Below are 16,149 nucleotides of genomic sequence, written 5' to 3' on the forward strand. Positions count from 1 at the left end.
GCTCTGGCGAAAGATCTGAATCTAGTTTTCTACCCCTGGTGTAGAAGGTTCCACGGATGAATCTAGTTTTCTACTCCTGATGTAGAAGGTTCCACGGATGAATCTAGTTTTCTACTCCTGATGTAGAAGGTTCCACGGATGAATCTAGTTTTCTACCCCTGATGTAGAAGGTTCCACGGATGAATCTAGTTTTCTACCCCTGATGTAGAAGGTTCCACGGATTAATCTAGTTTTCTACCCTTGATGTAGAAGGTTCCACGGATTAATCTAGTTTTCTACTCCTGATGTAGAAGGTTCCACGGATGAATCTAGTTTTCTACCTGTCACACCCTGACCATAGTTTATTTGTATGTTTCTATGTTTTGGTTGGTCAGGGTGTGACCTGAATGGTTATTCTATGTTGGATGTCTTGTTTGTCTATTTCTATGTCTGGCCTGATATGGTTCTCAATCAGAGGCAGGTGTTAGTCATTTTCACTGTGTTTGTTGCACCAGATAGGGCTGTTTCGGTTTTCCACGTTTGTGGTTTTGTATTTTTCGTATTTCATCTTTATTAAAGATGTATTTAACTAACCACGCTGCATTTTGGTCCGATCCTTGTTCCACCTCTTCTTCAGAGGAGGAGTTAGAAGAACCGCGTTACAGAATCACCCACAACAAACGGACCAAGCGGAGTGGTAACAGGCAACAGCGGAAACAGGGGCAACAAAAAGAGGAAAGGACATGGGAACAGATTCTGGACTACACTACGTGGGAAGAAATAGACAGGTGGGCGGCCGACCCAGGAGGAGTACCCGAGCCCGCCTGGGATTCGCTGGAGCAGTGCGAAGAGGGGTATAGAAAAATGGAGTTGTTGAAGCAAGCACGGGGGCGCGATAGGAAGCCCGGGAGTCAGCCCCAAAAATTTCTTGGGGGGGGGCTCACAGGGAGTAGGGCTACGCCAGGTAGGAGACCTGCGCAAAATCCATGTGCTTACCGGAGGGCTAGAGAGACCGGGCAGGCACCGTGTTATGCTGTGGTGCGCACGGTGTCTCCAGTGCAGGTGCATAGCCCGGTGCGTTCTATTCCAGCTCTGCGTATCGGCCGGGCTAGATTGAGCGTCGAGCCAAATGCCATGAAGCCGGCTCTACGCATCTGGTCCCCAGTGCGTCTCCTTGGGCCGGCTTACATGGCACCAGCCTTACGCTCGGTGTCCCCGGTTCGCCTGCATAGCACAGTGCGGGATATTTCACCTTGCCGCACTGGCAGAGCGACCGGGAGTATTCAACCAGGTAAGGTTGGGCAGGCTCGGTGCTCAAGAGTTCCAGTGCGCCTGCACGGTCCGGTCTATCCAGTACCACCTCCACACCCCAGCCCTCCGGTGGCACCTCCCCGCACCAGGCTTCCTGTGCATGTCCTCGGCCCAGTACCACCAGTGCCAGCACCACGCATCAGATCCACTGTGCGCCTCGCCTCTCCAGCGCTGCTAGAGCCTTCCTCCTCTCCTGTGCTGTTGGAGTCTCCCGCCTGTTTAGCGCTGTCAGAGCCTTCCGCCTCTACAGCGTTGCCAGAGTCTCCTGCCCGTTTAGTGCAGCCAGAGCTGCCAGTCTGCGTGGTGCAGCCAGAGATGTCAGTCTGCATGGAGCAGCTGGAGCTGCCAGTCTGCATGGAGCTGCCAGTCTGCATGGAGCTGCCAGAGCTGTTAGTCTGCATGGAGCAGCCAGAGCTGTCAGTCTGCAAGAAGCCGCCAGAGCTGCCAATCTGCATGGAGCAGCCAGAGCCGCCAGTCAGCATGGAGCAGCCAGAGCTGCCAGTCAGCATGAAGCGGCCAGAGCTGTCAGTCAGCGTGGAGCAGCCAGAGCCGTCAGTCTGCCAGGATCCGCCAGTCAGCCAGATTCTTCCAGATCTGCCAGTCAGCCAGACTCTGCCAGTCAGCCAGACTCTTCCAGATCTGCCAGTCAGCCAGACTCTTCCAGTTCTGCCAGTCAGCCAGACTCTTCCAGATCTGCCAGTCAGCCAGACTCTTCCAGATCTGCCAGTCAGCCAGACTCTTCCAGATCTGCCAGTCAGCCAGACTCTTCCAGATCTGCCAGTCAGCCAGACTCTTCCAGATCTGCCAGTCAACCAGACTCTTCCAGATCTGCCAGTCAGCCAGACTCTTCCAGTTCTGCCAGTCAGCCAGACTCTTCCAGATCTGCCAGTCAGCCAGACTCTTCCAGATCTGCCAGTCAGCCAGACTCTTCCAGATCTGCCAGTCAACCAGACTCTTCCAGATCTGCCAGTCAACCAGACTCTTCCAGATCTGCCAGTCAACCAGACTCTTCCAGATCTGCCAGTCAGCCAGACTCTTCCAGATCTGCCAGTCAACCAGACTCTTCCAGATCTGCCAGTCAACCAGACTCTTCCAGATCTGCCAGTCAACCAGACTCTTCCAGATCTGCCAGTCAACCAGACTCTTCCAGATCTGCCAGTCAACCAGACTCTTCCAGATCCGCCAGTCAGCCAGGATCTGCCAGAACTGCCAGCCAGACGGGATCTGCTGGATTCAACTGCCTGGCTGATCTTCCTCTCAGCCCCGAGCTTCCCCTCAGTGCTGAGCTGCCTCTGTTCCGAGCTTCCCCTCTGTTCCGAGCTGCCCCTCTGTTCCGAGCTGCCCCTCTGTTCCGAGCTGCCCCTCTGTTCCGAGCTGCTCCTCAGTCCCGAGCTGCCCCTCAGTCCCGAGCTGCCCCTCAGTCCCGAGCTGCCCCTCTGTCCAATGTTATTTAGTAGGGTTGCCGTGGCTAGGAGGTCACGGAGGCGGACAAGGTGGGGGAGGACTACGGTGAAGTGGGGGCCACGTCCAGCACCGGAGCCGCCACCGCGGACAGATGCCCACCCAGACCCTCCCCGATAGGTTCAGGTTTTGCGGCCGGAGTCCGCACCTTGGGGGGGAGGGGGGGTACTGTCACACCCTGACCATAGTTTATTTTTATGTTTCTATGTTTTGGTTGGTCAGGGTGTGATCTGAGTGGGCATTCTATGTTGGATGTCTTGTTTGTCTATTTCTATGTCTGGCCTGATATGGTTCTCAATCAGAGGCAGGTGTTAGTCATTGTCTCTGTGTTTGTTGCACCAGATAGGGCTGTTTCGGTTTTCCACGTTTGTTGTTTTGTATTTTTCGTATTTCATCTTTATTAAAGATGTATTTAACTACCCACGCTGCATTTTGGTCCGATCCTTGTTCCACCTCTTCGTCAGAGGAGGAGGTAGAAAAAGTTCCACAGCGTAATCTAGTTTTCTACCCCTGGTGTAAAAGGTTCCACGGCTGAATCTAGTTTTCTACCCCTGATGTAAAAGGTTCCACGGCTGAAGCTAGTTTTCTACCCCTGATGTAGAAGGTTCCACGGCTGAATCTAGTTTTCTACCCCTGATGTAAAAGGTTCCACGGATGAATCTAGTTTTCTACCCCTGATGTAGAAGGTTCCACGGCTGAATCTAGTTTTCTACCCCTGGTGTAGAAGGTTCCACGGCTGAATCTAGTTTTCTACCCCTGATGTAGAAGGTTCCACGGCTGAATCTAGTTTTCTACCCCTGATGTAAAAGGTTCCACGGATGAATCTAGTTTTCTACCCCTGATGTAGAAGGTTCCACGGCTGAATCTAGTTTTCTACCCCTGGTGTAGAAGGTTCCACGGCTGAATCTAGTTTTCTACCCCTGATGTAAAAGGTTCCACGGCTGAAGCTAGTTTTCTACCCCTGATGTAGAAGGTTCCACGGCTGAATCTAGTTTTCTACCCCTGATGTAAAAGGTTCCACGGCTGAAGCTAGTTTTCTACCCCTGATGTAGAAGGTTCCACGGCTGAATCTAGTTTTCTACCCCTGATGTAAAAGGTTCCACGGATGAATCTAGTTTTCTACCCCTGATGTAGAAGGTTCCACGGCTGAATCTAGTTTTCTACCCCTGGTGTAGAAGGTTCCACGGCTGAATCTAGTTTTCTACCCCTGGTGTAGAAGGTTCCACGGCTGAATCTAGTTTTCTACCCCTGATGTAGAAGGTTCCACGGCTGAATCTAGTTTTCTACCCCTGATGTAGAAGGTTCCACGGCTGAATCTAGTTTTCTACCCCTGATGTAAAAGGTTCCACGGATTAATCTAGTTTTCTACCCCTGATGTAAAAGGTTCCACGGATTAATCTAGTTTTCTACCCCTGATGTAAAATCTGCCCACGGATGAATCTAGTTTTCTACCCCTGTTGTAAAAGGTTCCACGGCTGACTCTAGTTTTCTACCCCTGATGTAGAAGGTTCCACGGCTGACTCTAGTTTTCTACCCCTGATGTAAAAGGTTCCACGGCTGAATCTAGTTTTCTACCCCTGATGTAGAAGGTTCCACGGCTGAATCTAGTTTTCTACCCCTGATGTAAAAGGTTCCACGGCTGAATCTAGTTTTCTACCCCTGATGTAAAAGGTTCCACGGCTGAATCTAGTTTTCTACCCCTGATGTAGAAGGTTCCACGGCTGAATCTAGTTTTCTACCCCTGATGTAGAAGGTTCCACGGCTGACTCTAGTTTTCTACCCCTGATGTAAAAGGTTCCACGGCTGAATCTAGTTTTCTACCCCTGATGTAGAAGGTTCCACGGCTGAATCTAGTTTTCTACCCCTGATGTAAAAGGTTCCACGGCTGAATCTAGTTTTCTACCCCTGATGTAAAAGGTTCCACGGCTGAATCTAGTTTTCTACCCCTGATGTAGAAGGTTCCACGGCTGAATCTAGTTTTCTACCCCTGATGTAGAAGGTTCCACGGATTAATCTAGTTTTCTACCCCTGATGTAAAAGGTTCCACGGCTGAATCTAGTTTTCTACTGTAATGGTAAATGAGTGAATAGGTGTGGAGAGCAAAGGATACGGGAAAAACACGCTTTAATGTCCAGAAAATCACAAGAACAAAAATCAGGCGAACAACTCATGTGACAAAATAAAGGACAGCGAAAAAAAAATGAAAATGCAAACCACAAACCACTCTAACACATACAGATGAACAAGCCCGCACAAACAGAAGCGAGCTGAACTAACTTAAATCACCCCACCCTAACAACCAAACAAGAAACAGGTGAAACCAATTAGACAAAACCAAACGAACACAGAACAATGGATCGGTGGCAGCTAGTAGACCGGCGACGACGAGCGCCGAGCGCCACCCGAACCAGAAGGGGAGTCACCTTCGGTAATATTCGTGACATCTACCCCTGATGTAAAAGGTTCCACGGCTGAATCTAGTTTTCTAACCCTGTTGTAAAAGGTTCCACGGCTGACTCTAGTTTTCTACCCCTGATGTAGAAGGTTCCACGGCTGACTCTAGTTTTCTATCCCTGATGTAAAAGGTTCCACGGATGAATCTAGTTTTCTAACCCTGTTGTAAAAGGTTCCACGGCTGACTCTAGTTTTCTACCCCTGATGTAGAAGGTTCCACGGCTGACTCTAGTTTTCTATCCCTGATGTAAAAGGTTCCACGGATGAATCTAGTTTTCTACCCCTGATGTAGAAGGTTCCACGGATGAATCTAGTTTTCTACCCCTGTTGTAAAAGGTTCCACGGCTGACTCTAGTTTTCTACCCCTGATGTAGAAGGTTCCACGGCTGACTCTAGTTTTCTACCCCTGTTGTAAAAGGTTCCACGGCTGAATCTAGTTTTCTACCCCTGATGTAAAAGGTTCCACGGATGAATCTAGTTTTCTACTGTAACGACGTTCTTCGTTTGTCGAAAGAGAGTCGGACCAAAATGCAGCTTGTTGGTTACTCATGTTTATAATGAAACAAATTACGATACAAATACAAAACAACAAAACGGAACGTGAAACCTAATTACAGCCTATCTGGTGAAACTACACAGAGACAGGAACAATCACACACGAAATACAAAGTGAAACCCAGGCTACCTAAATACGGTTCCCAATCAGAGACAACGAGAATCACCTGACTCTGATTGAGAACCGCCTCAGGCAGCCAAACCTATGCAACACCCCTACTCAGCCGCAAATCCCAATACCAACAAAAACCCCAATATGAAATACAACATAAACCCATGTCACACCCTGGCCTGACCAACAAATAAACTAAAACACAAAAATACTAAGACCAAGGCGTGACATCTACCCCTAATGTAAAAGGTTCCACGGCTGAATCTAGTTTTCTACCACTGATGTAAAAGGTTCCATGGCTGAATCTAGTTTTCTACCCCTGATGTAAAAGGTTCCACAGCTGAATCTAGTTTTCTACCCTGATGTAAAAGGTCCCACGGATGAATCTAGTTTTCTACTGTAACGGTAAATGAGTGAATAGGTGTGGAGAGCAAAGGATATGGGAAAAACACGCTTTAATGTCCAGAAAATCACAAGAACAAAAATCAGGCGAACAACACATGTGACAAAATAAAGGACAGCGAAAAAACCCGAAAATGCAAACCACAAACCACTCTAACACATACAGATAAACAAGCCCACACAAACAGAAGCGGGCTGAACTATCTTAAATAACCACACCCTAACAACCAAACAAGAAACAGGTGAAACCAATTAGACAAAACCAAACGAACACAGAACAATGGATCGGTGGCAGCTAGTAGACCGGCAACGACGAGCGCCGAGCGCCACCCGAACCAGAAGGGGAGTCACCTTAGGTAATATTCGTGACATCTACCCCTGATGTAAAAGGTTCCACGGATGAATCTAGTTTTCTACCCCTGATGTAAAAGGTTCCACGGCTGAATCTAGTTTTCTACCCCTGATGTAAAAGGTTCCACGGATTAATCTAGTTTTCTACCCCTGATGTAAAAGGTTCCACGGCTGAATCTAGTTTTCTACCCCTGATATAAAAGGTTCCACGACTGAATCTAGTTTTCTACCCCTGATGTAAAAGGTTCCATGACTGAATCTAGTTTTCTACCCCTGATGTAAAAGGTTCCACGGCTGAATCTAGGAACAGTGGGTTAACTGCCTGTTCAGGGGCAGAACGACAGATTTTGTACCTTGTCAGCTCTGGGATTTGACCTTTCGGTTACTAGTCCAATCCTCTAACCACTAGGCTATACTGCCGCCCCAAACAACCCCTGGTCTACCCTCTAACCTCTGGTCCAACCTCTGGTCTAACCTCTAACCTCTGGTCTAACCGCTAACCCCTGGTCTAACCTCTAACCCCTGGTCTAACCTCTAACCTCTGGTCTAACCTCTGGTCTAACCTCCAACCTCTGGTCTAACCTCTAACCTCTGGTCTAACCTCTGGTCTCTGGTCAACCTCCAACCTCTGGTCTAACCTCTAACCTCTGGTCTAACCTCTAACCCCTGGTCTAACCTCTAACCTCTGGTCTAACCTCTGCTCTTTCCTCTAACCTCTAACCTTTGGTCTAACCTCTAACCTCTGGTCTAACCTCTAACCTCTGGTCTAACTTCTAACCCCTGGTCTAACCTCTAACCTCTGGTCTAACCTCTTGTCTAACCTCCAACCTCTGGTCTAACCTCTAACCTCTGGTCTAACCTCTAACCCCTGGTCTAACCTCTAACCTCTGGTCTATCCTCTGGTCTATCCTCTAATCTCTAACCTCTGGTCTAACCTCTAACCTCTAACCTCTGGTCTAACCTCTAACCTCTGGTCTAACCTCTAACCTCTGGTCTATCCTCTAACCCCTGGTCTAACCTCTAACCTCTGGTCTAACCTCTGGCCTTTCGGTTACTAGTCCAATCCTCTAACCACTAGGCTACACTGCCGCCCCAAACAACCCCTGGTCTACCCTCTAACCTCTGGTCCAACCTCTGGTCTAACCTCTAACCTCTGGTCTAACCTCTAACCTCTGGTCTAACCTCTAACCTCTGGTCCAACCTCTGGTCTAACCTCTAACCTCTGGTCCAACCTCTGGTCTAACCTCTGGTCTAACCTCTAACCTCTGGTCTAACTTCTAACCTCTGGTCTAACTTCTAACCTCTGGTCCAACCTCTGGTCTAACCTCTAACCTCTGGTCCAACCTCTGGTCTAACCTCTGGTCTAACCTCTAACCTCTGGTCTAAACTCTAACCTCTGGTCTAACCTCTGGTCTACCCTCTAACCTCTGGTCTAACCTCTAACCTCTGGTCTAACCTCTAACCTCTGGTCTACCCTCTAACCTCTGGTCTAACCTCTAACCTCTGGTCTAAACTCTAACCTCTGGTCTAACCTCTGGTCTATCTTCTAACCTCTGGTCTAACCTCTAACCTCTGGTCTAACCTCAGGTCTACCCTCTAACCTCTGGTCTAACCTCTGGTCTAACCTCTGGTCTACCCTCTAACCTCTGGTCATGGCTGATAGTATACAGCTGTTACATACAAGCATAGTGCTTGACTTAGGCAGGATCTCACCGGAACTGAATACCAACACCTCAACATTTCTAAGGCTTGACTTCCTACACCTCTTACAAAATATTATCTCAAACATATTGTGGAGTTCCTTGCACCTAAATATAAACATCACCCGCAGCTATTTCAGTTCAAGTCAAGCACTGTACACACCATACAATACAGTGTGTGTTGTGTATAGAGTTTAACCTGAGAAGAGGAGAGGAGAGGAGAGGAGAGGAGAAGAAAGGAGAAGAGAGGAGAAGAGAAGAGAAGAGAAGAGAAGAGAGGAGAGGAGAGGAGAGGAGAGGAGAGAAGAGAAGAGAAGAGAAGAGAGGAGAGGAGAGGAGAGGAGAGGAGAGGAGAGGAGAGGAGAGGAGAGGAGAGGAGAGGAGAGGAGAGGAGAGGAGAGGAGAGGAGAGGAGAGGAGAGAGAGAAGGAGAGAAGAGAGGAGAAGAAAATAGAAGAGAGGAGAGGAGAGGAGAGGAGAGGAGAGGAGAGGAGAGGAGAGGAGAGGAGAGGAGAGGAGAGGAGAGGAGAGGAGAGGAGAGGAGAGGAGAGGAGAGGAGAGAGGAGAGGAGAATAGAAGAGAGGAGAAGAAAATAGAAGAGAAGAGAAGAGAAGAGAAGAGAAGAGAAGAAAAGAAAAGAGAAGAGGAGAGGAGAGGAGAGGAGAGGAGAGGAGAGGAGAGGAGAGGAGAGAAGAAGAGAAGAGAAGAGAAGAGAGGTGAAGAGGAGAGGAGAGGAGAGGAGAGGAGAGGAGAGGAGAGGAGAGGAGAGGAGAGGAGAGGAGAGGAGAGGAGAGGAGAGGAGAGGAGAGGAGAGGAGAGGAGAGGAGAGGAAAATAGAGAAGAGGGGGAAGGAGGAGCGGTGATGAAGGGGAGGAGAGGAGAGGAGGAAGGAGGAGAGGTGATGAAGGGGAGGAGGAATGTGTTTCAACAACGTGACTTGGTTGCGCTCAAGCTGAAAGCTGGGATTTTTAGATGTGAATTCATCATGATTTGTCTCATCAGGCAGCGTCACTAACTCTCTCTGCTGACACACACACAGTGTTTATACAACAGCTCCGCTTAGCGGTGGACACAGTCAGAGCCACGTACACACAGCCCTCTCCTTTCGCCTGCGCGCACGCAAACACACTATCTCTCTCTCACACACACCCACTAGCATAGTCCTCATCCCTCTCCTGTATTGTCGGGCCGCAGCAGGCAGGCGGAAGTGCGGACATACCTTCAGTGTCACCATGGGGAGCTGTGGCGGTAGAGTCGGTGTGGCTGAGGTCCCTTTGGTCTCCCAGTCACCATCTTTAACGATAGATACACGGCCCCGCAGCCGTCCGCCCCCACGCGAAGCTCCGGTGCTCACGGCGTCAGCAAACCAACAAATAAAGTGTTCAAACTTGGTCTGCCGATAAATAAATAAAAATAACGACATTATACAGTGTCAATTACACCGTGGTGTGTTTGTATGAAATTCCGTGTTGTTCTGTTGCCAAGACAGACGCAAAAAAAAACAAGGCTACCCAGTTTTCTCCAGATTGAATGACTCCGTTTCCAAACAGAATGCGTCGTAGGTAGAAGGGCTGCCTCACTGACTGTGTTTCTCTTTCACACGACTAAAACACGAATCACCTTCCTTCTCACACAAGGGGGTAAAATAAACAGACAATCTATAACCCGGGTGTTTTAACATAGTTTACTGTCTGATTTGATGTTGGAGCTATAGACCCCGGGGGCCACTGGTAACTCTAGTAAATATTCCCTCTCACGACGTCTCCGGTGTTTTTTCTGGGTTGTGTCTGGTTGTTATGTTGTTATGTAGGGCATTCCGCAGGTTGGTGGGCAGAGAGAGAGACAGCGAGCCCAGGGTACTGCCTAGCCTACAGCGAGGTGCTGCTGAGGGGCTGAGGGGAAGGAAAGGGGGGGCAGAGATTTGGAGCACCGCTCTAGCCTACTTTAGGAGTGAACAAGTGGGGGGGGGGGTGATTTTTTACATTTATTTTTACAAATTAAAAACCCCATACCATTCATGTCAGCGTCTAGTCCAGTTGTATCGCTTGAAAGGTGAATTCGTTTCCCCCCTCAAAATAGTGATGGATTATTTAAAAGGAGATGAATTAAAAACCCCGTTGATGTTATCTATAAAAACCCCGTTAAGGTTATCTATAAAAACCCCGTTGAGGGGTATCTATCTATGTGGTTACTCACCTGCTGTCTGTGCCACATCGCTCCAGAAGCCGAGAGGACATCGCAACCTTCTACTCCATCGGAGCGCCCCGCGCGAGCCACAACGCCTCACATCCGCAAACACATCCGTTGAAATCAAAAATATATATTGATCCACCTGTTTTTCTTCCCCGGGGATAAACGGTAAATTCCTCACGGTAGTGATCCCGATTTACCACATACACACCAGAAACGTTTGGACGGGAGAGAAAAAATGAACTAAAATTAAATGAAATAAATATAAATATTCGTTGGGTTTAAAAATAATAATAATTTGAATCCAACAAAAAGAAGGTCCAGGCAGCTCAGCGCGCGGGGTTCCGCAGTGAGAGAGGACCGGTCCACGCACCTCCCCTCTCTCTCCGCTCCTTAAAGACTGGACGGGGATTCCGTCACATAGGTTGCACACACACTCACATTCACACACACAACACACACACACACACATATATATATCACTCCTAAACTCACCAACAAACAAGTGAGCAACGCGGTCAACTTATATATGTGTCAATGGCTAGTTATAGTTTAATATAGTTTAATAACATCATTGTCACCTAAAAAATAAAAAAGGATTTGAACAAATCTGCGTTGGAGTGGGCACGTCGGTTGGTTTTTCAGGTCGGTGAGAAAGCATAGCTCTCTACCCAGCTCGAGATAACCGCCTACGCTCCGCTGAGCTGCGCAATGTCGTTTATAGAAATCAGTCTCGTAAATTAAACAGAAACATATGTGTTCTTGAATGGAAGATGGGGGGGAGAGAAAGGGAGTCATTTCTTTATTAGTGTGGTCCGTTATATCATATTGAATATTGGCCAACAGCTATCTGATGACGCGGTCGGGTTTGCAATTCTTGACGCCTCAAAACCAACTTCAGCTTACAATTCATCTACATCACAGGCACTTAGCTTTCCCCCCTCCCTCCCTCCCTCCCTCCCTCCCTCCCTCCCTCCCTCCCTCCCTCCCTCCCTCCCTCCCTCCCTCCCTCCCTCCCTCCCTCCCTCCCTCCCTCCCTCCCTCCCCCACTCCCTCACTCCCTCACTCTCTCTTTCTCTACCTCAATCTCTCTCTCTCTCTAATAAAAGGAGCAAATATGATTTGATCAGAAACAAACAACAACATGTGAGACACAATAATTCACGACGATGTCCTTTCCTGTGTGTGGTGGGGGTTTGGGATGGAGACGGAAGACCACATGACCATCAATAAACCGGCGACTCGGGAGGAGGTTTCTCGGAGCCTTCCCGCCGTGAAACAAGACATTTATTCTGGCGCTGCTCTGTCTCCTCCGTTCACTGTGCCGTAGTTGCATGTTGCGCCACCGATAAGCTTTTCAATATCAGTCAAATCATCTGCCCGCTGCGCGCCCAACGATTACAACACCGATCTTTCAATTACGCACGGCTGAGCTGTTATTGACTATACATGTGGATACGCATGCATGCACACGAACGCACGAACGCACACACACACACACACACACACACACACACACACACACACACACACACACACACACACACACACACACACACACACACACACACACACACACACACACACACACACACACACACACACACACTGTTCATTGTTAGCTGCACCAGGGTTTCTTCAAGCGGTGGGTGATAATGGCAAAGCAACACTGCATTACCGACTCAATTAACCGGCAGAACCTCAAACATTGTCAACACTGCATTACAGAACTGAGCAGAGCAGAGTAGAGTAGAGTAGAGTAGAGTAGAGTAGAGTAGAGTAGAGTAGAGTAGAGTAGAGTAGAGTAGAGTAGAGTAGAGTAGACCAGAATAGAGTAGAGTAGAGTAGAACAGACCAGAGCAGAGTAAAGTAGAGTAGAACAGACCAGAGTAGAGTAGAACAGACCAGCCCAGAGTAGAGTAGAATAGACCAGAGTAGAGTAGAACAGACCAGCCCAGAGTAGAGTAGAATAGACCAGAGTAGAGTAGAGTAGAGTAGAACAGACCAGACCAGACCAGAGTAGAGTAGAACAGACTACACCAGAGTAGAGTAGAACAGAACAGAACAGACCAGACCAGAGTAGAGTAGAGTAGAGAAGAGTAGAGTAGACCAGAATAGAGTAGAGTAGAGTAGAGTAGAGTAGAGTAGACCAGAATAGAGTAGAGTAGAGTAGAGTAGAACAGAACAGACCAGACCAGACCAGACCAGAGTACAGTAGTCCAGACCAGAGTAGAGTAGAGTAGAGTAGAGTAGAGTAGAGTAGAGTAGAACAGACCAGAGTAGAGTAGAGTAGAGTAGAACAGACCAGAGTAGAGTAGAGTAGAGTAGAGTAGAGTAGAGTAGAACAGAGTAGAGTAGAGTAGAACAGACCAGACCAGACCAGTGTAGAGTAGAACAGACTAGACCAGAGTAGAGTAGAGTAGAACAGACCAGAGTAGAGTAGAACAGACTACACCAGAGTAGAGTAGAACAGACCAGCCCAGAGTAGAGTAGAGTAGAGTAGATTAGATTAGAGTAGAGTAGAGTAGAACAGACCAGAGTAGAGTAGAGTAGAACAGACCAGAGAAGAATAGAGTAGAGCAGAGTAGAGTAGAACAGACCAGACCAGAGTAGAGTAGAGTAGAGTAGAGTAGAGTAGAGTAGAGTAGAGTAGAGTAGAGTAGAGTAGCAAAGAACAGACCAGAATAGAGTAGAGTAGGACAGACCAGAGTAGAGTAGAGAAGAGTAGAGTAGAGTAGAGTAAAGTAGAGTAGAAAAGAACAGACCAGAGTAGAGTAGAGTAGAGTAGAACAGAACAGAGTAGAGTAGAGTAGAACAGACCAGAGTAGAGTAGAGTAGAGTAGACCAGACCAGACCAGAGTATAGTAGAACAGACCAGAGTAGAGTAGAGTAGACCAGACCAGAGTAGAGTAGAACAGACCAGACCAGAATAGAGTAGAACAGACCAGAGTAGAGTAGAGTAGAGTAGAGTAGAACAGACCAGACCAGAGTAGAGTAGAGTAGAGTAGAGTAGAGTAGAGTAGAGTAGAGTAGAGTAGAGTAGAGTAGAGTAGAACAGACCAGAGTAGAGTAGAGTAGAGTAGAACAGACCAGAGTAGAGTAGAGTAGAGTAGAGTAGAGTAGAGTAGAGTAGAGTAGAGTAGAACAGACCAGAGTAGAGTAGAGTAGAACAGACCAGACCAGACCAGAGCAGAGTAGAGTAGAACAGACCAGACCAGACCAGAGTAGAGTGGAGCAGAATAGAGTAGAACAGACCAGATCAGAGTAGAGTAGAGTAGAGTAGAGTACAGCAGAGTAGAGTAGAGTAGAGTAGAGTAGAGTAGAACAGACCAGACCAGACCAGACCAGACCAGAGTACAGTAGTCCAGACCAGAGTAGAGTAGAGTAGAGTAGAGTAGAGTAGAGTAGAACAGACCAGAGTAGAGTAGAGTAGAGTAGAACAGACCAGAGTAGAGTAGAGTAGAGTAGAGTAGAGTAGAGTAGAGTAGAGTAGAACAGAGTAGAGTAGAGTAGAACAGACCAGACCAGACCAGTGTAGAGTAGAACAGACTATGGAACAGAACAGAGCAGAATAGAATGGAACAGAACAAAGAACAGAACAGACCAGAACAGAGCAGAACAGAGTAGAACAGAACAGAACAGAGAAGAACAGAGAAGAACAGAACAGAACATAGAATAACAGAACAGAACAGAACAGAGCAGAATAGAATGGACGAGAAAAGAGTAGAATAGAATGGAACAGAACAGAGCAGAATAGAATGGAACAGAACAGATCAGAATAGAATGGAACAGAACAAAGCGGAATAGAATGGAACAGAACAGAATAGAATGGAACAGAACAGAACAGAACAGAATAGAATGGAACAGAACAGAATAGATTAGAATGGAATAGAACATAGCAGAATATAATGGGATGGAACAGAACAGAATAGAATGGAACAGAACAGAATAGAATGGAACAGAACAGAACAGAACAGAATAGAATGGAACAGAACAGAATAGAATGGAACAGAACAGATCAGAATAGAATGGAACAGAACAGAGCAGAATAGAATGGAACAGAACAGATCAGAACAGAATGGAACAGAACAGAATAGAATGGAACAAAACAGAATAGAATGGAACAGAACAGAGCAGAATAGAATGGAACAGAACAGAATAGATTAGAATGGAATAGAACATAGCAGAATATAATGGGATGGAACAGAACAGAATAGAATGGAACAGAACAGATCAGAATAGAATGGAACAGAACAGAGCAGAATAGAATGGAACAGAACAGAGCAGAATAGAATGGAACAGAACAGATCAGAACAGAATGGAACAGAACAGAATAGAATGGAACAAAACAGAATAGAATGGAACAGAACAGAGCAGAATAGAATGGAACAGAACAGATCAGAACAGAATGGAACAGAACAGAATAGAATGGAACAGAACAGAGCAGAATAGAATGGAACAGAACAGATCAGAACAGAATGGAACAGAACAGAATAGAATGGAACAGAACAGAGCAGAATAGAATGGAACAGAACAGAGCAGAATAGAATGGAACAGAACAGATCAGAACAGAATGGAACAGAACAGAATAGAATGGAACAGAACAGAGCAGAATAGAATGGAACAGAACAGAGCAGAATAGAATGGAACAGAACAGAATAGAATGGAACAGAACAAAACAGAATAGAATGGAACAGAACAGAGCAGAATGGAACGGAACAGAACAGAATGGAACAGAACAGAATAGAATGGAACAGAACAGAGCAGAATAGAATGGAACAGAACAGAGCAGAATAGAATGGAACAGAACAGAGCAGAATAGCAACAGTACCACAGTAACTGACCACCTACTAGGTGACGAGGGACCAGCATCGTCTCTATATAGTGGAACTACTATAGACCAGAGCCCTATTCCCTATATAGTGGAACTACTATAGACTAGAGCCCTATTCCCTATATAGTGGAACTACTATAGACCAGAGCCCTATTCCCTATATAGTGGTACTACTATAGACCAGAGTCATATTCCCTATATAGTGGAACTACTATAGACTAGAGCCCTATTCCCTATATAGTGGAACTACTATAGACCAGAGCCCTATTCCCTATATAGTGGTACTACTATAGACTAGAGCCCTATTCCCTATATAGTGGTACTACTATAGACCAGAGTCCTATTCCCTATATTGTGCACTACTATAGACCAGAGTCCTATTCCCTATATTGTGCACTACTATAGACCAGAGCCCTATTCCCTATATAGTGCACCACTATAGACTAGAGCCCTATTCCCTATATAGTGGTACTACTATAGACTCGAGCCCTATTCCCTATATAGTGGTAATACTATAGACCAGAGCCCTATTCCCTATATAGTGGTACTACTATAGACTAGAGCCCTATTCCCTATATAGTGGTACTACTATAGACCAGAGTCCTATTCCCTATATAGTGGTACTACTATAGACCAGAGTCCTATTCCCTATATAGTTGAACTACTATAGACTAGAGCCCTATTCCCTATATAGTGGAACTACTATAGACCAGAGCCCTATTCCCTATATTGTGCACTACTATAGACCAGAGCCATATTCCCTATATAGTGCACTACTATAGACTAGAGCCCTATTCCCTA

At 46.9% G+C, this 16,149-nt stretch overlaps 1 protein-coding gene across 1 annotated transcript in view; it reads right to left on the bottom strand.

Moving 5' to 3' along the window:
* Positions 1-9,573, bottom strand: part of LOC135526081 (glutamate receptor ionotropic, NMDA 2A-like) — a 232,633-nt gene extending 223,060 nt beyond the window's left edge. The window contains exon 1 of the mRNA XM_064954171.1: positions 9,544-9,573. Within this exon, the coding sequence (XP_064810243.1) occupies positions 9,544-9,558 (15 nt within the window). The 5' untranslated portion in view covers positions 9,559-9,573. The remainder of the gene's footprint in view (positions 1-9,543) is intronic.
* Between the last annotated feature and the right edge of the window lie 6,576 nt (positions 9,574-16,149).

Source organism: Oncorhynchus masou, chromosome 5 (assembly GCF_036934945.1).
Source record: "Oncorhynchus masou masou isolate Uvic2021 chromosome 5, UVic_Omas_1.1, whole genome shotgun sequence".
NCBI lineage: Eukaryota > Metazoa > Chordata > Actinopteri > Salmoniformes > Salmonidae > Oncorhynchus > Oncorhynchus masou.